General features: G+C 46.6%; 1 protein-coding gene across 1 annotated transcript in view; it reads right to left on the minus strand.

Moving 5' to 3' along the window:
- Positions 1–1312: 1312 nt before the first annotated feature.
- Positions 1313–21990, minus strand: part of SLC43A2 (solute carrier family 43 member 2) — a 31463-nt gene continuing 10785 nt past the window's right edge. The window contains exons 6-14 of the mRNA XM_021550870.3: positions 16193–16285; positions 15424–15557; positions 14813–15015; positions 13986–14129; positions 10466–10604; positions 9912–10044; positions 8961–9034; positions 7190–7313; positions 1313–6383 (exon numbers count right to left, since the gene is read on the minus strand). Of these exons, the coding sequence (XP_021406545.1) occupies positions 6222–6383; positions 7190–7313; positions 8961–9034; positions 9912–10044; positions 10466–10604; positions 13986–14129; positions 14813–15015; positions 15424–15557; positions 16193–16285 (1206 nt within the window). The 3' untranslated portion in view covers positions 1313–6221. The remainder of the gene's footprint in view (positions 6384–7189; positions 7314–8960; positions 9035–9911; positions 10045–10465; positions 10605–13985; positions 14130–14812; positions 15016–15423; positions 15558–16192; positions 16286–21990) is intronic.

A 21990-nucleotide genomic window follows, 5' to 3' on the forward strand; every position in this document is an offset into this window, starting at 1 on the left:
CCCCTCACGGGTTCCTGCCTGGATGGGCGCTGACGTTTTAAACGCGAACGCCTGTGGTATTTTTTGGTTTTGGGTTTTTTTTGGTTTTTTTTTAGATTCTCTCCTGACGTGTAAGCGCGCGGTGGTGTTTCAGCCACAAGGCTGGGCTTGCCGCAGTCTTCCCAAGCAGTGCCCTCCTGGCAAGCTCTCAGGTTGTTCTGGGTCAACTCATTTTAAACTGCAGCTGCTTCTTTAGGCTCTCTCAAGAGGTGTAAACCGCATGGTTGTTACTTGTTTCAGCTCGGGAGTGGGGTTCCCGAGAAGTCTCCCTCCTGCCACCAGCAGGTTCTCCTTAAATCACAGAATGGTTTTGCCTGGGAGAAACCCCAAGACCCCAAAGTCTTGTTCCACCCCCTGCCATGGCCAGGAACACCTTCCTCTAGACCCGGTGGCTCCAAGCCCTGTCCATCCTTGGACATTTCCAGGGATGGGGCAGCCACAGCCTCTCTGGGCACCCTATTCCAGGGCCTCGCAACCCTCACAGAGAAGAATTTCTTCCCAGTATCTAACCTAAGTTTCCTTCCAGTCTGAACTCATTATTCCTTGTCCCATCACTATAGTGCCTGACAAAGAGTCCCTTTCTGCCTCTCCTGTAGCTCCTTCAGATACTGGTAGGTGCTGTGTGGTCTCCACACAACCTTCTCCTCTCCAGGCTGAACTGACCCAAATTTCTCATTATATCTCAACAGGGGATGTGCTCCAGTATTTTTGTAACTTCGTGGCCCCCCTCTTTTGGGAGGGTGGGGAAGGGGAGTGACGAGTGACCAGGGTATTAACGCAAATAGCCAGGGGATAAGTCAGTGCTACAGTCAGACAGGGTGAGTGGCTTCAGGTTATGGGCTTCACCTTGTCACTAGGTCACGATTTATGGCATTTTCAATGATTGTCATTATTGGATTGGAAAAGTAAACCACCACAGATTTAGCATCACCAAGCTAAGGCATGGATAACTGACACGTGCAGCTTTGCTGTCGACACCTGCACTCTCCTCTAAGGCCACACTCTTCATTTTTCACTATTTAACAGCAGTTCACACTGTATAGCTGAGCTCAATCTCATTCTCAACCTGCCACCTACAGGGTGTGGAGTTTTTTCTCAGAGATTAAATTCATTTGGAGAAAAAAAAAATAATTGGCAGTGGCTATTAGCTCCTAACCTAGAGAAGAGTCAAGGAAATATTCAACCTGGGTCCTGCCCTTTGGCAGATGCCACCCTATAAAACCTTCATGGTTCCATAATCTTTTATTATGTTCACCCTCAGAAGGAAAACTAATGATTAACTTATTAACACTTTATTTTGAGATAGTACTGCAAGAGTGCACATCACCTTACAAACACAGAGAAGATGACATAGGCCTGCCAGAGGAGTTTACAGTTCCACTTCGGCAAACGCTACAAAAAATTCTGTGGACAGGAAAAGGTGTGAGAGGTAATGCTGGCAGGTTAAAGAGTGGGTTTTCTGAAAGAGGGGATTGTCTCCGGAATAAAAAGCAGGTGACGGAGGGTCAGGCACAAGGAAGTGACAAACAGCAGTAGGATGACAATGTGGAGCACAGGACACCTGGTAAAAACAGATTGCACAGAGACAGGCTGGCAGCACATGGAGGAAAACAATGACCTGTGGGCTTTATAATTAACATGTAAGATTGCAGCTACATTACACATCATTTTTTCAGCTATTCCAGAGAAGATAACATTGTAAATCAGTAATGGCCCTTTTTTTTTTTTAATAAAAAAACCCCAAACCAGTCCATTCCCAACAGGAATCCTGCTGTAATACTATTTTCCATTATGAGTACTTTGCAGTTTTAACCCGGGGTGTAGGGAATACCAAAAAGCTCTACAGATGCAGAAAAAAAAAAAAAATAAAGGGGGAAGAAAAGAGTAGCAAATATGTGTAGTTTAGAAATATCATTCCTTTTACTCTACAGTATCTGGTTTGAATTTTATAGCATATTTTCCAAATTCAGCCTGTCAAGAGGGAAATCTACTTGAAAACATTTTAGTGATTTACGGAGTTAGTTAAAAATCTCATTATCCTGCAATTTTCCTTTGCAGACAGAGCACGAAGAGGCCAGGCTTTGCTGTGGGAGTTGAACATTTCAGTTGCTGTAGCAGCACTGCAGTTAAGTTGGTGTCTCAGCAAGATTTGCCCCCTTTTCTTTCCCAGACATCTGTGTCCAGTTTCATCTCAAGGATCCAGATATAGCTTTACTCAGTGACTGTCCCAGTGTAAATGTCCTATTAAGCAGAACAGCACAGATTTTCTCTGCTACTTCTGACATCGTGTCATTGCATTAGTGCTATAAAGGCTGTGTCAACAGGGCTTAGGTTCTGACAGATTAGTGAAAGCAAAAAGCTGTCACCCTCCCTTCCCCACTCTGTGAATTCTATTTTTTTTTTTTAATACAAATGCAGATTAAATGCATGCGAGAGGCTGTAGAGCCTGGGAGCAGTGTCTTCAGAAGGTGCAATCGTTTTACACAGCAACACCTCTGAGGTGCTCGCAGATCAGGTTTCTGCTTCCTTACATTCCGTTGGGGTTGCTTCCATGGAGCTCTTTCCCATGGCCAACCGTCCTTGCACTCCCCATATGGATCAGGGTAAGGAGGTACAAAAGACACAAAAAAACCTCAAGTCCTACAAGTTCATCATTTAGGAATTACGAGAGTAGTTCAGCACATTTACCTACATTTGAGTTATACAGATAAATGCATTATTGATGCTAACTGCTGTGACTCTCTAGTCTTTGGTAGCCCATTTATTTTTCCCACAAGGTGGCTCATGCACGCAGGGAGTGCACCAGGCATTGTCTTGGTCCTGAAACACTCAGCTGGGAAGCAGCAATGCTGTTTTCCATTCCAAATGTATATAACCCAAAACTCTATTTCCCTAAACATCAAAGGACGAGGCAAACTGCCCCTGATCAACCACATGTGACATGACCACCCCAGCTGTGTTTGTGCTGTGCAAGACAATGTTTAGAGGAATCTGAATGCAGAATATTGCCTTCCACTGACCCCACTGCTGCAAGAGGTGCAGCTCTGTAGCAATTATGTCACAATCAGTAGAGTGTTTGCACATCTTGCATGCAGATACAGGTTTTTGATAGATAAATATGAGACTGAAATTAGTTTGGTTCACAACTGTCAAAATAAATTTCACCCCATTAGATCAGACCAGTGTTTCACTTTAGCCCAGTGTGTTTTCTCTAGCTTTGGCCAATTCTTACAAGACAGAACATGCAGACAAGTATCTTTCCTCAGCATAACTTTCTTATTTACAGCAACTTAAAATCTCCCTGAGTTAGTGGATGCATCAGACCATTGTTTAACCAGCCTCTTCTTTTAAAACAATTGATACTTCTGTTCCTCACTACATTCTGCAGCAAAGAATTCCAGTTTGACTTTGCATGGCCCCAGAACATGATCCCATTTGTCTGTTCAACCCTGAACAGCTAAAAGCTCCCTCTGTACCCACCAGGACATGAGCTCTACTCCTCACAGCTGACCAGCAGCTTTCTGACCACCATGGCATGTGAGCAGAGACATTAAGCACACATATTCACCAGTTTATCAGATAAAACTGGATTTGAAGATATCCCTAATAAAGGGCAAGATCTGGGAACTGCAGTAGGGAGGTAGATGGCAGAAATAAAACTGTGTTCTTTGAAGTATGTGCAGCTAAATTAAAAGGCAGCAGCATCTCCACTAAGACTTAATTTAAATACACCACTCTCTAGTCCACTATTTTGCGGAGACATTTGTAACAGGCATTTAAGTGACACAAGAGTGGAAGATATCACATTCAATTCTGAAACTGAGGTGGAAGTAATGCTGGGCTAGCACACAAAACACCAACTCTGCTTTAGGACACAGACTGTGGATGGAGGCTCATGCACCTGATACTTAAATCTGTCATTGTCATGTCATGAGTATTTCTGAGCAGGAACAGGACTCTTCTCAAAATACATTGTAATACAAAATGCAGACATCTGCAGAAAGCCCTCTGGCTGTACCACTGCTGGTGTGCCTCTGAACATGTACTTGAGACAGGACAGGTGACCAGCAAAATTAATCAAAACTCTGCCTTCTTAATTATTGCTCAAAGAAAAGATGGAAAGCTCACTATATCATCACCAAAACACAAAAAAGTTCCAGAAGAATACAGTGCTGACAACAGGCAGTAAAACTGCCTTGAAACAAACACATTTAATAAAGGCAACACATTTAAAAAAAAAATAAATCACAGCTGTGTAAAATCCTCAAGTGGTGAATCCTTCTGAAACGAGTGACTGAAGACTAAAAGGTACCACGGAGTGCGCAGCAGCGGCGACTGGAGATGGCGCTGCCGGCCCACGGAGCGCTGGCCCTGCCACCGCCAGGGACCCGCGGGGCTCCCGGCTCTGGGCTCTGCAGCAAAGTCGAAGCCCTGCCGGGCTGAGGTTCTGCCTCCTTCAAACCCCCAGCGAAGGAGAAAACACCCAGCTTAGCTTCCAGTAATTTGTCACGGGAAGGTTGTAGGACGATGTTGTTTCTTGTACTTTTCCAACCAGGCATAGACAAGTTGAATGCCTGATCCCCTGCCAGGCTTTGCAGTAAAACACCACCACTAAGTCTCCAGAATTGTTTTATTTCTGCCCCAACCTTCCCGCAGCCACCAGCTCAGCCCAGGGCAGACGGTGCCTGCACCCGCTGGGGATGCGCATCCTTACCCCTGCACAGTCCTGCTCCCAGCAGCTCCACTTGCTGCAGTGCTTAACACAGGGCTACAGAGCCTGAGCTACCGACCTCAACAAGAAGGTTAAGGGCAGAAAAGTCTGCTTTAGACAAGGAAAACCTCTATAAAAATAAGCAGGTCAAAAATTCCCTTTGTATTCCCTCCCTGGTGTGAACAGGCCTGGGCACCATTACCCACATGTATTGCTCCGACAGTCAGCTTCACCATACAATCAATCACCAGGTGCTCCATCCAGGCAGAGCATCAACATTGTAGAAGGCTCCTAGAACAGCCAAACTGGCAGCATTTTGGTCAGTCACAGTAACCTGATGTTCAGCAGCTCGGTGACAATTGTCATGGTAAGGTAAATAAGCTATGGCTAAAGGAAAAATGACATCACATCAACCTGCCATATGTCCACAGGATCCAGTGACCAGACATAAAGGAGTGTTCTGCACTCTTGGTTCTTTTCACCAGCAGGTCAGCTGACAGCCTGTGAACACCAAGGTATCTGAAGCCCCAGAACTCAGCTTCAAGAAGCTTCTCCACTTTACTGAACACACATTGCTGCTCCCTTCCCAGGGGCATGTCAGGGGGAAGAAGAGACAAAAGGCAACAAAAGTCTCAAAGCACTTCATCGGTAAACAAGATCCAATTCTCATCTCAGAGGCTCCAGGACTGCAGACAGTTTAAAACACGTACAGATGAGTTTGTGAACTGGGAAGAAGAGGAATTCCAGGCCTCCCAAGGCTTGGTCTAGGACCAGCAGTCCACTATAGGCTCTTCATTTCAGTGTGGAAGGCAGATCCATTGATCACAGTCTGTGCCATTTGCAGTAATAAAAGGTTTGGGAGCTGTCAGTGCTAGCAGCCAACATTTAGCAAAACACTGAAGCTGTGCTCATAATACATAGGAATAAAAACCCCTTCCCTGCCTCAGAAACAGGGATATGTCTGGAGAGACAGTAAAACCACTGGTTCCAGCTACACATCAAGCAGAAAGACCATTATGAAGCCTTGGGGAGGGAGGACAGTGCAGCTTGCATCCAAGACTGTGTCAGCCAAGTTTGGGGGAAGAAGGGGAGAAAACAGACTGCAGTGTGTTACATTTGCAAACTCAAATTATGGTCTGTCGTCCCTCTTTCCCCATCCCTCTATTCCTTCTCTCCCCAGTTTCCCATGCAAATTCTCTGCTGCTGGAGAGTGTGATCAGGGGATAATTTAAGACACAATAGCTGTGTGGCCTTTATAAAAAGGAAAAGTGTCCCGTGTTTTGGAATAAGGAGTGGGAAGTCTCCTCCTGCCATATATCTGAGGAAATCTCAGTCATGATGTCCAGCCCTCACTCCAGTGATGAGCAACGACTGGCAGAGCCAGGGGAGAAAAGCCCTGGCTTACACCATAGGTAGAACCCACAGATGTGGTAGGAACTTGTACAGGGGAGGTTGCACATGAAGCACCAGTTTAAACAAAGGCTTCCTCAGTGGGAGTGCCATTGATTTTGAAGAAAAGTTTGGCATCTTCCATCTTCTGCTTTTTTTCTCTCTCTAGCCTACGCCTGTAGCAGACCAGGTAGATTGGGAGGCAGAAACCCAGGAGGCTCAGGCCAAGCAAGCCAACATTCACCTGCAGGAGGAAAGCAAACCAAAATTAGGCTGGTGGGGAGAAGACAACAATCCAGTCACGCATGCAGCCGTGTCAGAGCCCAGCCCACATCACCCAGCTGTGGGCAAACCAGGAGACGCCCTGCTCCACTGTTTTCATATTTACACTCCCATGCCCAGAGAGCCTTCTGTGTACAAGCTAAATGCTGCAAGAGTTTGTCACTCTGGATTATGGCTATGGGAGTCTTGTTCCACAGAACAGGCAGGGCTGTTGGAGCTGCAGGTGTTTCACACCAAGTTTGCTGACTGAAGAGCAACAGGTATGGGCACATGTAGCCTAGACAGCAGAATTCTCCCCAGGATCACCCATGTCATGATATTATTGAGCTGCCCAGACTCTCAGCAAGACACCACATTAGCCCTGTCCTCAACAGCCATTTGGCTTTTTGGATATTAGCATCAGCAATCCAAAATTTACTGGCAATTGGAGCTTGTAGCTCTCAAGTGTCACAGTGTTTTACCACCTGTTTGAGGTCTGCTCACACTCACCCACTTTAACCTGACAGATTCTGACTCACCCATAAAACTGTTAGTGGAAAGCATTCCCTTCCTCCCTTTCCATTCACCATAAGGGTTAATGGCTTTCCTGCCCAAAAAGTCATTACTCACACAGGGAAAGGTCTCCTGGACAGCACCAAGGTAACAGCAGAATGAGGGACATGTAAAATTACAGCTGTTTTTCACCTTGGTCCATGCACAGGAGTCCTCAAATTAGCCAAAAATCATCTTAACCCCCAAGCTTTCATATCAAAACTGAGAAGAACTTGCCCAGAGGGGGTCTCCTTTCAAAGGTCCTGTCAGTGCCATGAAGAGAGGCTGCTGCAGGAGGGCAAAGAGGGCACTGATCAATGACTGCAGCCCTGTCAAGCTGCCAAACTGAGTCGAGGGGTATCTGTCAACAAAGAAAGCAACAGCATTATTATGTGTCACCTTGACTGTTCATATCACCCAGGTCAGATTGCATTCCCAGTTCAGTAATAACAGAGACCAACATGAGAGCAGAGTCTCAAGACAGGCGTAATGTGCACAACTCCCTCCTGCACTGTGTAACTTCCCCTTTTAACAGGGTATTTACATATACCCTGTGGAGTGCATGCTGCTCCTGAGAGCAGAATGGAACTGGTGCCAAGGCTGGAGTCATCTTCTTCAGATTATTCTCATCCTGAGCTCTCAGACTTCAGTAATATCAGATCCAGCACTTGTTTTGTTTTGCAGCTCTACTGTGGGCAAGTGGAAGTGCTTATACAGCTTGTTTCTACTGCACAGGGAGCAGAGTGTGGATATTTACAAGTTAAAAGCAAGGCTTCTTTATCCAGATGACAAAACTAGTGGCTGAGCAATCATTTTCATCTGGTCATAACAATTTGCTCCCTTTGGAGGTGATGAAACCTGCACAACAGGTTAGTGTTTTCCTTTTTAGAGGACAAGTCTGATCCTATGTCAAACTAAACAACACTGTTGACTGGCAAGTGCTGGTATCAGGTAATATTAATGGAAAAATAAGTTTCAGGAATCTAACATCTTTCTCTTTCCATGACTGAGCAGTATTTAAAAGAATCAGGTTAAACTAAATTTGGAAAGAAACAAGCAAATTAAAACCTTCAAATATTCAAAAAAGTCATACTCTAAGCAAAAATACCTCAACTCCAGTAAGTTCCAGAGTTGCAATGGTCAAATAGGATTAGTTTACAAGTAAGGTGATACATACTGCAACATACATTTATTTACCTTGCCCAAGACAATAATATTTTGCTTCTGGCTGCCAGAGAACCAAAAGGTTTTACATTTCTGAAGCAGAGTCATAGATGTGTTTTCTCATCCCCAGACACAGGGATCTAAACCTTGGACAGAAAGGATCTGTGGAGCCTCCACCCATGGAGATAATCCAAACAAAAACAGCTGCACTTCTGGACAACCTGCACTAGCTGACCTTGGTCTTGAGAGGTCCCTTCCCACCTCAACAAATCTCTGATTCCCTGAAAGAGAACAGCTCCTCTTTGTTCCTCTGTCCAGCCTCTCAGCACTGAGGGACAGATCTGTTTTCAAGACCAAAAACATTGCTTAATGAGGAAGACAGTATTTAGATTCAGCTATTGATAACTTGCTAAGTTGGAAACAGGATGGGTGATCTGTCCTGGGAAAGGGAGGAGGCATCACTAATGGTATCTTGAGCAATGTTTTACCAACGGTAACTTCAGAGGAGAGCAGCAGCGATGTTTTAGGTCACATTAATGTTTTACCTGGGCACATGCACACATCTGCTCATTGCAAGAGAAAAAAAAGCCTTGAGTTTTTACTTTATAACCTGTGTGTCAATAGTTTAGTCTCACACATAACTGGTTCCATCTCTGTTGTTAAACAAGGAAAGCACTGGGATTTCAGTCCAACTATTGTCATGTCTAGAGGTAACTGAGGAAACAAGTTGCATCATTTTTCCCCCTCTGACCATTAAGACCTCATTCCTGATCTCCCTCTCCCCTGGACAGCCCAAAACAAGTTTATCTGGCTAGTTACATCTTATGGGGAACCAGAGACTTACACAGCTGCATAGAGGCCTCCCACAGCTGAGTGGATGAATCCTCTCACAATTGTGTGCAAAATGAAGGACAGAATCTGAAAAAAGAAACAGAAAAATGTCACATCCTAGACACGCACTCAAGTGTGCCAGAACCCAACACCAGTCATTCCTAAAAGGTGTTCTTTTCAGGTAGGATTGGGAAACCCAGACCCAAAACCTGAAATATCAGCACGGGGGAACAAATTTGTACTTGTCTCCAGTCAATGCTTTTCCTTACTTTGCATACTCACAAGACCTCTCTCATTTATAGGTGGCACTGCTGCAAGGATATGACCCCAGCAACCCCTGGCCAAGATCACAGTGCTTTTCCATAGCCACCAATTTAGTTAATTTTTCCCAAGTTACTGCAGACAGCACACAAGTATGAGCCAACTGCAGCTGTTTGCCTATATCATCAAGGTGCATTTAAGTATAGCATAAAATCACTAAACTCCTCCGCCAAAAATAGGTGGTGCCACAGAATAAATATTTTAACAGGTTTATAATCCCACAGGTACCATTGGGCACAGCATATGATGCAGGAATAAGCTGCTGTACACATCACTGTGTTATGCTTCTTGCAGCAAGTTTTTCCAACCTTCAGCAGCTTAAATCAAGCCCAGTTTAAATGTACAGGCACTGCTGAGAGGATCTTGGTGGGCAAGAATTTGTTGTCACACAGGCCAGCTGCATAAACTCCTAAGTGCAAATAAATTCTGAATCAACTGGCATTTTAACTATAGCTGCTTGTTCAGGTTTTCCCAAGAGATCTAAGCTGCACAGTGCTATTTGTTTTTGCTCTAAAAGTGGGGCTTCCAAAGCAGGATGGAAGCCTCCCAACAGTGCCAGTCCCTGCCCTCCTGCCACCACCAGCAAGTTCTCCTGGCACTGTGCTGTCATTCTGCCAGCACCCCACCCATTCCACCTACTCACCTGCAAGGGTAGATTAGGAATAAGACAGGTGATTCCAAATCCAACCAGCAGGAAGTTGGTGAATACAAAGGCATTGGTAGAATTGGTGATTTTCTGGATCTGACGGTCACGCTTTTTCTTTTTCTTGTCGCCTCTGGAAGGACAGCAAAACCTGAGTTACAAACACTTCCAGCAGCTGCTGGAACTCACAGCAAGACACTCTACACATCACATCAACTATCTACACCAGTCTGGTTACAGATCTGCCTAGGGAGGTGCTGGGATCTCCACCAGTGAAAGCTGAGGAACATCTGGGTAATTATTTCAGTGCTGTTACTCTTACTCTTAAGCTAGGAGGGAAGTCTGAGCCTCTCCTGCTACAACTTAAATTTGCTCTTCTTGACTGATCTTAGTGGACATGGAAGGTAGTCTGCTCCTTTCCTCTGCAATTATCAAGTCTTCCTTCAGGCTTTCTTTTCTATACTGAAGAGCCAACATTCTTTTCAGTCTTTCATCCCACAACACAAGGCAGAGCAGAGGGGGCCTGCATGTCCCGTGTGGCGCACACTACGCACTGCTCAGCGTTGCTCTCCTCATTCTCTTCTGAGCCATCATCACACTCTTTCATTCTCCAGTCCATGATGTATCCGATCACGGGCGCTGTCAGCAGGCACAGCAGCTGCAGGACCCCAAAAATGGAAGTGTAGAAAGCCACTGCAGGGGAAAAAAAAATATATTAAAAATAGTTTTCAGTCCAAGCCATAGAAAAAAAATAACCTTCCCATTGATCACCTCTCTTTATTAAAAGCCCAGTCATTCATCAACCTTCCAGACATCAGAAGGGACATGCTGGGCACACTTCCTTCAGCCATTCTGATCCTGCACTGGAATTCTCTGGGCAGCAGCAGGTAGGGCTCCAAAAATGGGGACACAGCACCCACTCAGTGTCACAGTGAGGTTTATTCTGGGCAGGGCCAGCAGGAAAAGTTTTTATGAGCTTTGTGTGCTGCACAGCCAAGCCTGCGTTAGTCAACTCCTCTCCTGCCTTGCTGGGAGCTGCAGCTACAGCTTTTCCAGCTGGGATGCTCCAGTGAGGGCAATCAGGTTGGGAAGGTGAAGGCTAACCCAGTTTGTGCTGAATGGACAAGTTTGGAAGAAAGGGGACAGGAGATTACATCCAAAAAAATCACAGCATTTGTGAGCAATTGTTACAAAGGTCAAAGTGATCAAAATTTCATGCTAACAATGAGAGAAGTGTCTCCATGGCTTGCTGAGGGAAAGCTGATGCCAGCAGACTCAGAAGAAATTGTCCCCTCCTGTTACTGAGCAGTTCCCCCACACTGCAAGGCTTTTTCCACTTCCTCTCAGCAGCCCACATGATGACTGAGGCATTACACAGAAGGGCTGGTGAGTCATGGTGTGCCACAGCTTCGAAATAAGGATGTAGTTCTGAAACTGCCCATCTCAGCACAGAGCACAACTTACAGCCTTGTAAGCAAAGCAGCTCAAATTTTCATTTGTCCCTCCCGTTTTTAAGTCTAGTCAAAGCATTACAACCAGGATTCCCACCAAAATCCACTTGGTAATGGAGAGAAAGTGTCCAACAAGCCTCTCTCTCCTAGACTCTTGCAGCAAACCCCAGCAGGGCTGCTCTGCTGTGCCCAAGCATGGCACCTGGTGATCTTTTCCTGGCTCCAGCTGCTGGCAAAGGAGCTGAGAGGAATTTCCAGCCTCCAAGCTCACATCCATGGCCCCGTTCCTCCCACAGAGGCAAGCCCTGAAGTGACCCCACATCCCCTCTCATTATAGCAACTGCTGCAGCCAAGAGAAACAGGTGGCATCACTCTCTATGAACACTGCAGGAGCTGATTTACTGTTGTCTGGTTATTTTTTAATAGAGGGTAAGAAGCAAGCCACGCTGTCATGTTTTGCCTCTTTATGCTACCCTGAACACTTAATCTTAGGCTCTAAACAGCAAGGGCAGAGGGCAGCTTGTATTAGGGAGTGAAATTTATGGGGTCAGCAAGAGAAGGGGAGGAAAGACAGTAGCAGCTACAAAACAAGGCCCCCTCAGCTTATCTGTCATCCTAAAAAATATTCTTTCCCAAGGAGAAAAAGCAAGAATACTTAGCAAAGGAAGCATACATCGGCACAAGCCTTTATATTTCCTGTTTTAGATGCTTTTCCCTCAAAACTACCCTGAACAAGCATCTCACAGTGCTGAGTTTTCCAGGCCTGATTCTCCCCAAGGCCTCTCAGTATCACCACATTTGCATGGTGACAATTTATGAAAGATACAGACAAATTTCAGGTTCTGGGCATAACAGGATTCTTCTCTGCCTTCCTATAACACAATTACACAGTCTTTTACAGAATGAACCCTTAAGTTTTTCCTCATCTTTTGGGGGGTTTCAGCAGATAAGTAGCCACAGGCTGAGTGCTCTCTCCACCTTTTGGTTTCCTGACAGGTCAAAGCCATGATAACTGACACAGAGAGACCTTTCAAGGACACTGTGCCTCACTGCAATTAAAGACTTCACTACTTATCTGCATGATTTTCCATACATCCTTCTCTCCTGCTGTAATCCCAGGAATATTTAACTTTTGACCACAACACCTGCAGGGTTTGACTCGGCTTTCCTCTTCACTCCCTCAGTGCTCCCAAGGGCAGCTGCAGGTGGAGGGAACCCTCTGAGCAAACCCCACCCAAGAGAATAAATGCAGGAATCACGAGGAATGCGAGGGAGCAGCATCCCATCCTCTCCTGATGCACACACAGATTACATTTTTAGAGAGCTGCACGTGCCATGGAACTGCTCTTGCAGCATTGCCTGACACTGCTGAGACCAGACAATACCACTGTTTTGCTGATGCCATGGAAACACCAAGACAGCCACTGCACTGCAATGAGCCCAGGCTACATTCAGGGGGAGGAAGGGAAAAAATAGGAAGAAATCTTAAAGGTGGCACAGAAAAATTGCAGTATGCTCAAGGGGCATAATCCCTGTTTCAGCAAGGAGCTTGATCTAAGCTGAATTGGCAGCTTTATATAGTTAATATTAATTCTGAAATTCCAAGGAGGGGAGGAGAAGGAAAGAAATGAAAATTAAATTAGTACAGCAAGCCAGGGTAAAAATATATATAATATTTTTTTAAAAGCACGGTCAGAGTTGCAAGGTAAGCAGAAAAGGAAGCGGTGTTGGGAAAAAGGCAGTGTGAAGTTTGTCCTGTTTTGTTGTTTAATGTCTAAGCTGGATCCTGAGCCAGGAGATAACGAGCTGAATGTTGCAGGCTGTCAGAGGTTCAAGAAACAAAGCAATTCAGGGAATGCCAGGGCACTTGGAGTTTCCTGAGTTTCCTTCCCTCCCCCAGAGCTCACTCCTGTTTTCAGAAGAGTGCCTCTTGATTTATCAGTTTCATGCAATCCAGATTTAACAAGTTCAAACTGGATCTTACTACAAAGGACAAAAACAAAAAAACAAAAAAAAAAAGGCTAAGTCCTGTTTTGCAATCCTGGGTATTTTTGACAGCAAACTAATGTACTCTTTCCTGTTTGCTCCATGAACTTCATCAGAACTATAAATGCAGGGAGTCCAGGGCAGGGAGCAGCCCTGAGCCTCCTCAGCACCCACCAAGCTGCACAAAAACCAGCTTTGACTTCTCCCCCCTCTGGGTGCTGGGCTGAGGCACCAAATCCAACTATTACTCATGAGAGTCAGCTGCTCTGCATTCTCTGCTTGCTTGGGATAACTTAAGCAAATACCTGATGAAATAGGTTTTCCAGTTCAAATAAAAATTAGCAGTCCACCCCCAGAGGTTACTTGCAACAGCCAATGTGGGGAAATAACGTAGGGTAGTATCTGACACAGGGCTAAAATTAGCTTGACATTCAAGCATCTACCCCACTGCCCCTCTGTGCTGGGCTGGTTCCAGCCCTTCCCTGGACCCTCCCAGCAGCTGTCAGTGCACTTGGACACCATGGATTTCCCTGCTCAGAGTATCTGCTGAGTAATCACTGCTCTGCCTCCACTGACCAAGTCTGGGTCAGCTCCCAGCCCCAAGGAAGCAGGCAAAGCTCTCCAGAGGTTTCCCTACCTTGACTTTCGTCTCCAGACAGAAATTCAAGGATGGTGTTCATGGCTCCCATGTAGAAGATGAGCCTCAGCTGAGTGACACACATGGTGATGAGGCTGAGCAGCAGGATGGGACTGAAAACACTCTTCATGAAGGAGGGAGTAGCTGCAGAAGGAATAACAGAGCCTCTGAAGAAGGCAGCACAGCCTGGCAAACATTTACAGTTTTGCCTCTGGCCTATTAGGTCCTCTTCTGGCTAGGAGTGCCAGTGGCAGCTCCAAGGAGTTCACCTAGTGCCTCACAAACTCCCATGATCAACAGCTGCAGATGCTTGGAGTTTGGCTACCAGTGCCAGGGGCAAGGCAGCAGGAAAGGCTGGCCTGATTCGGTGGACTAGGACAAAAAAAAGCCTCAAACCATTTGCTTTCACCATCAAGGCCAGGTTGGATGGGGCTTTGAGCAACAGGTTCTGGTGAAAGGGGTGGAATTAAATGATCTTTAAGGTCCCCTCCAGGTCAAACCATTCTATGATGCCCTTGAGAAATGAAGGTTTGGTCAGGATGGCAACAATCCACCTAAGAGCCAGAAGTGACCACCTGCCCTGCTGTCCCCCTGCAGCCACACCAGCTCCCATGTGCTGTCCCCACCACTGGCTACACCATTTGCATTCAGGGAAGGACACAAGGACACGATTCCTGACATAACTCAACTTGTGTTCCAGTCCTGGTGGCTGGCACGAGGCCCTGGCAACACCTGGATCACATATTGCTCCCTTCCAGACAGGTCTGGAGCAGAGCAGGGAGGCCAACAGGCCTGTGCCAGCACCCTGGGGCACCCCAGAACCACACCTGCACTGTCAGACTGGCACTTCACTTCCAGGTCCACTGTAGACAGACAGAGCTTGTTGTTCTCCTGCAGAGCTGCTGGCTCCTTGGGGCCCTTCATGGAGCTCCCCACGCTGAGACGGCGCCCTACGGTCGTCACTTGCTTGTAGAACTGCTTCCCAGTGATTTTGTGGTCAAACCCCAGCCAGCTGAACTTTATTTTCACCCTGTTGGGTTGCAAAGAGCGTGAGAGCTGCAACACAGGGTGAGGAGTCAGAGGCAGCGACGTTGCAGGAGTCAGAAAGGCTATTTGTGGATTTAAGGCACTGGTTTCCATTACAGACCCACAAATGGTTTTGATCCAGAGCACAGTGAGATACTTTCCCTGGGCCAACATAGCATAAATCAATATAAAAATATTTATGAGCAGAACAGATAATTTTCCCTTCGTAATTCCCACAGTTTGGAAAGTTCTGCTTTGCACAGGTAGTCACATGCTAGTGGCAGGTAGAAATCCTCAGCCTAAGAGGTTGCAGCAATAAACAAAATGCAAGGGTTTCCCTGTCTACTCCTCTAAATTCTTTGTGCCAACTTTTCCTAGAGGATTAGGAATGGGATTAGCCCTGGAGACTTACGAGTAGTCCATGTCTTCTGGTCCTGGGAAAGGCTCCAGGGGCCAGTTGAAGAAGCAGTTGAGGAAAACGAGTCCTGCACAGCTTGCCCAGACAAGGAGGATAAGGATGAAGGAGACCCCAAAGTCATATATAACCTGGGAATCACAAAGGAATATGGGTTTGGCTACAGGACCAGAAATGCTTCAATACTCTTGGAATGAGGTCTGAGAGGAACAGGGAAAGAACAACGTGATACACTTAAAAAGGGTTTAACTCAAGTGGTCACAGAACAATTTTGTGAAAAGGAATTTCTTGGAAAACAAGCAGAAATTTTCCTGCACACCTGAGATTGCAATGCAACATCCCTGGTTCAGAAGCAGGTGATCTATCCAGGTAGCCCAGGTGACCATCTCATGTCCCTTCAGTGCCATTTGCCAGCCATAAATTATGTTCAAAGCCAACCATTGGTGACAATCACACAGATAAAACACACGTGTGTATTAAAAAAAAATTTATATATACACAACTTGGAGATTACTAAAATACTCGTCTAAAAAAAAAAAATTAGTTTTTCACTTCTACTTAGCACTTCTAAAGTTTTTTATCTGTTGCATTCTTGAGGCAGTCACTTGGGAAGTCTCTTAGTACAGACAGGAACTGAATCTTGCAAATGCACATCTCTAAAAAAGTGCTTTAGCAAATAGCCCCTCTTTCTTTCCACATAATTGCTAAACAGGGCAAGACACCAGCACAACACCACCAGTCACAAGGCTTGATCCCACAGCCTCACCTTGATTCCTGGAAAAGTCACAGCAGAGGAAGCATAGGAGCCAATCATCAGAGCAATGAAGGTGGAACGAAGGTCACCAAACATGTTGGGCAGCTGGGGAGAGAGAGAAAAAACAGTTGAAGCAGGTTGCTGCCAAGGGAACAAGGCTTTCTTGAGAAGATATTGGCATTTAGGATTAATTCTCCTGGATACCAGAATGTGAAGCAGCCAGTTTTACTTAGGCATGACTTAGCTCTTCAAGATATTACTCTGCACGTTTCACTGGCGTCTCCAGTGATAGGGAATGTCTACAATCCAAGATTTATGTGCTTACTGATGCTGCTTCTTTCCAGACTGACAGCATATTTTGCATCATTCACCTTTAGTACAGGAGCATTTGTTCCAGCTCTTGTGCTTTCTTTAAAAGTTCCTTACCCCAAACCTTTATCCACCACTTTTCCTCTCTCACATACATGTACCCAAATTCTCTGTTTATCACCCTCTTTTTAGTCAAGGGTTGTTAGACACAGGCTGCAATCTTTAACACACCCTGCAACACCTTGAACTGCCAGCTTTGTGCACCTCGGGTCAGCACCCAAATCCTTTGCAGCAGACCAGAAAGTTCCTGTAATAACAAGAAGAAACAGAGACGAGCACAAATGGTGCTCCTGTTTGCATTTCCATTTCTAGCCATCTCCACAGCTCCTTCTGTAGCAGCAGACTCTCTCTGCTGATCATTTCTGCATCACTGGGATGGCTCAGATCCCTCAGCACGCTATTCCAGAGCTAGGTGCAGAGAAGGGATCACAAACGCCAGATATCCAAGGATTTATCACTCAGCACAGCCACTGAGCTCTGCAGCAGGCAACGCCTGACATTGCTACTCCTGCCACCCACCCCACCTCACTGCCTGGGCTCCCATCAGGTGTGCTGGCACTGCTGAGAGCAGACCAGGCTGGTTCTGCAAGGATCTGTTGGGAAAGCAAAGCTCTCAGCAAGAACAGCCAGCAGCAGTTCACAGCAACCACTTCTGCCACCTGAACAGCAGAATCACTCCCAGGATGGCTCACCAGCCCCTGCTTCCACTCCAGATCCAAGGGCAGAAACAGCTGGGAGACCTTCCTACTCTGCTGAGGAAGGAAGAGCCCCCTGTTTTCCTAAACAACCAGAAATGAACAAGTTTCCACCACTCATTAATGTTGGCCTAGAAAATGGAAATTACAGGGAGAAGCATTGAACTTGTCAGGCTATGGAGAGCTGGGCTGACACCTCCTGAAGCTGGTCAATGGGCAGAGATTCTGCTGCAAGCTGGTAGATTTCCCTTCCACCTCCTTTTTTTTGGGTCACTTACTCCCCAAATTCACTTGAGCATCACTACCACGTCAGCCTCAGAGGACCTCAAAGCAGGACACTGCAGATGCCTTCCAGGACTGAAAGCACGAGCAGCCCTTCATCTGTGCAAAGAGGCTGCAGAACAAAATGATTCCGAGAAATATCAGCCTGAGCAACTCCCCTTGCACGGCTGAAAAACAAACCCATCTTTCCCAGGAGCAGCATATAAGGCAAGCAAATCTGGCTTGTGTCACTGCGTGTTTACAAGGCAAAAATATTCCTGAGCAGGAGCACTCCGGGACCCATCTGGCTGTTTATCATCCCCGTGCCTCACTGCAGAGCTTCCTATGCACTGCAGGCTGCAGGTCCTCAGATAACCCCGGGCTGGGGAGCAGCAGCAGCGATGTGCTGAGCCTGATGCTGCCCCTGAACCCCCGAGGAGGAGGAGGAGGAGGAGGAGGAGGCAGAGAGGCTGCGCTGCTCTGCGGAGCATCCCCACACCCATGGCCCCGCATGCGGGAGAGCTGCCAGCAGGCTGCTCCCAGGAGCTGCAGACAGGAAACTGCTAAAGGATCCAAAGGTCTGTTACCAGGCACTGAAAAATCTCCTCTTGGAAGCACTGGCCTCCATTTACACACTCCCGCCTCAGAAAGCAGAGTCTGCAGAGTGGAATATCTGAGGGTTGTAAAAAAAAGGCTGGTTGCTGTCACCAGGATGGGCATTTATTTCATTCCAAACACTCCAAACCTAAAATAATGTCCAGAAATGACAACAGAACTGCTGCTCCTGCTGGGGAGCTCAGGGCAGGGCAAGAGCTGCACAAACACAGCTGCTTCTTGGCTCAGGCTGGTTTTCCCCAGAGATCCAGAGTCCACAAAAAGCTTTTTTCATACAGCAGGAAAGGAACTTCCAGGTGGATCCTCCTGCTCTGAGGGCTACTGGAGACACAGAACAGGAAGCCACGACCAGAAGAACCCAAGGCTGCTTCTGCCTTGACTGGGACAGAAGTCCTAGAAAGACTAAAGATTTCCTCAATTCCAATTTGGCACCCAGCAAGCAGCTAGATTAAAAAAATTGGACAGAAGAGATTTAATGTCTCATCCAGCCCAATCAAAGCAGAAACTTCAAATACTGAGCACTTGGAAAGGAGAGAAATGTGAGACTACCTGGAGGGCAGAGGGGAGGTGAAGGGGGGAAAGTCCCTTCAGGAGCAGAAAACCTCTCAGACTGTGCCAGCACTGGCAGTGTCTGTGCAGGTCTCATCTGAAGACCAGCTACAAAAACAACATGCAATATTTACCAAGTCATCCTTCATGCTGTCTTTATACTAGCAAGCATTGGAAAAAATGAACCACAGAGAAGAGAAAAAAAAAAAAAAAGGCAATAGAAAAACACAAGCCACAGAGCAAGTGAGCTCTGTTTTTCTGCCACCAAAAAGGATCTAATCCTCATTCTGATCTCATCCCCGCAGGCCAGAAGTGACTCCTCCACTAACTTCTGCCCATTCTGGTGTGACAGCTCCAATTCTGCAAGACCTATGACGACAGAAACTCTTAAGCCTCTTGTTTAAAGGTCACTAACATTCAATGCAATATTAACTTTATGCCCTGTCACAAAGACACTCGGTGAATGTTGCCACACATAACTGTTTTTTACTGGAGTCTTTTATTGCAGGTCTGTAATCCTAAACTGATAAATCATTTCCTCTTGCAGATTTTTTTCCTCATCTGCCCTACAGTGAGTTTATAATAATTTATATTGTTTTCCAGCTTTTGCCTGGAGACATTCCATATACAGAAGACAGCACGGCATTGCTACCAAAGCCTGTTTCCCTACTCTTGCAAGGACTGTTTGAAAGAACAGTAGAAAAAAACCAAGGCATTGAGAACCAGACTACTGAAAAATGGTATTTTTGTTCAGTTAAACTTTGTTTTCCCTATTGGGGGTGTATTTGGGAGTTACACAGACACGAAAAATAAGTTCTGCAGAAAAGCCTCAAACTGCACCCTTTGCCCAAAGCATATGGAAACTCCTGTTCCCATTCTCAACAAACAAAAGCTCACAGAGCCCTGAGTTTTCCTAATATCTCCAAGAAAAAAAGATTTTCTACACAGAGATGTCCCCCCCTCTCTGATTAACGGGGGCTGTTTGCAGCAGAAAATCAGAGCAAAGCAGCTGTAATTCTTTGAAAGGAAAACAGGACAGAGAACAATCTATAAAAGGCTCTTTGTGGTAATTTATCACACATGTTTATTTCTTTGCATGAAATAGCTTCGGAGCAGAACCAGCGCCAGATTCCTGTGTTGCTGTCAGAGCCACCAGCACAGATCTGTTTCCATTTCCAATCTTCACTTATATTGGCCAAGACCAAGTCACGAGGCAGAATTCTCCCCTCTGCATTTTAACAACAGGCACAGCCTGACCTTGTTCCCAGAACTGGGAAGCATTTGCTGGCTGCCCCCTCCTCCCTAAGCCACAGGCCAGGCACCCAGGAGCAGCAGCTTGTTTTGGCTCCACAGCTTGCCATGTGTTTTCATGATACCCTGGGGACTTGTTGCTGGAAAAGGCTTTAAACTCAAGAGGCAAAGCTTTGTGGAGCGCTGTCCCAGGCTCTAATCCTCGGAGATCCTGTTTATCCCTGTCTGAGGGTCCCTGCCACCAGATCGCACCACGGCCCGGGAGGTGTCAACACCTGACACCCCACAAGCCGGGTCTCGGGGACACCCTGCCACAAAGCAGCAACCAAAACCCACCTGAGGTGGCCGAGGACCATGGCTCCAGTGGGTCTGACCCACTTCCTGGAGCACCCCGGGTCACCTGCAGCTGGCAGGAGCAGGGAGTCACCTTGCTGTGACTTGTGCACGCAGCCAGCGCCTGTGACAGCCAGACCGAGCTCCCCTGGCACTGGGACCAGCAGGATTCATGTCTCCTCGGTAATGAAGGTCCTTACAAAGGTCTTTTGAGTGTCCCTTTCAGCGTTCAGCAGCACAAGGCGGAGCACAGCGCGTTCAGCCCGTGAGCTTGTCCCTGTGTCCCTCCCTCGCCTGTCCCCAGGGGCCACAGCTGGAAGGAATCCACAAAGGCATCACCCTGTGACAGCAGAAGATGGCTCTTGACACACCAAGTGCAGCTTGCAGGCAGAATGATACAGCTGTAAGCTGCCAACAACCAACACACAGCTGGTTCTAACAGGCAGCAGCACAGCTACGCCGTGGTGCAGGTGAAGAAGTGCTTCCCTCCCACTTCAGGCTATTTTTAATTACATTCACACGCCTCAGGTACTAAAATGCCTCTGTGCAGCTGCACAAGCAGCTACACCTGCCTGTGGATTGGAGAAGTCAGGCCTGAAGCCACCCCAGCTCTTTGCAGAACACACTGAGGGGATGGGCTCCACCTGAAGCATCTGTGTGGCCTCACAACATCAATGCCTCCTTCAGAGCTCCCCGAGGCTTGGATCTCCTCTTGGAAGAGCTGACCTTCCTCCTGCTGCTGCTCTTCCTTGGCACTGCAGAACTGGCTCACTAATGAGGGCACTAACAAGTGGCTTTGCTTACTTCTGCTGCTGAAAGCCACAGCACACCCAATCTATTCCTGCCCTCACTCCTATCATCACCAGCGGTTCTAAAACAATCTGTGACCCCTTAATAATCACCCAGAGAGACAATAATCAATGCTGGCAGCAGCAGGATGGGAATCCTCTCCTCTCCCACAGCACTACTGACATGCTCCTCTATTCCTTGCTCTTGTTTGAAGCAGGATGACATCTGCCCCACAGCTCCTTGGGGTCACAGCCAAGGTTTCAAGTGAAGAACACCACATATGAAGGAGACAGCAACACGTGCACAAGAGTTCTGAAAGCTTTGAATATATGAAAGCATCAGCAGCAGCAAAACCACAGTACAGAATGCTCTCTAAAGCCAACCTCTGCCAAATTTATGTCTCAGGACCTCAGCCAGTGTCTAAGCCCTGTTAAATTAGAGGTAACTTTAGCAGGAAGTTTTACTCCAACAGCAAGTTCAAGGTAGTGCAGTCCAAATCTGAAAGTTTTCAACTACAGCTCAGGGAAAAAAAAATTTAAAAATCAGTGCTTCCCAGGCTTGTTTTCTGGGCGACTTTCCACCCAAGCCCTGCTTGAGCCACATTGACAACAATCAGGGTAATGAGGCAGAAAATAAAGCAGTTATTTGGAGAATGATACTGCTTCTGCCTCCAGGCAGAAAGAACCCCAAAACACAGAGATCCAGCTGACAGCTGTTGACCAAAGCTTTCCATACAATCCTGAACGTATCCAAGTGGGCTGTGCACACCCAACAACACAGCATTTTTAAGGAAGTCTGTGAGGGACTCTCACCCTTCTGAAAAGCAAAAGCTCTTGTGATCAAGAAGAACCACGGGGGCAAGATGCAAACCATGCTTGCAGAAAGCTGGTCATACCCAGCTGCAAGGGTTTGTGCCCTGCTTATTCTTCCTGCATTATGCCAATGCTA

The sequence above is a fragment of the Lonchura striata genome, chromosome 20 (assembly GCF_046129695.1).
Source record: "Lonchura striata isolate bLonStr1 chromosome 20, bLonStr1.mat, whole genome shotgun sequence".
Lineage (NCBI taxonomy): Eukaryota > Metazoa > Chordata > Aves > Passeriformes > Estrildidae > Lonchura > Lonchura striata.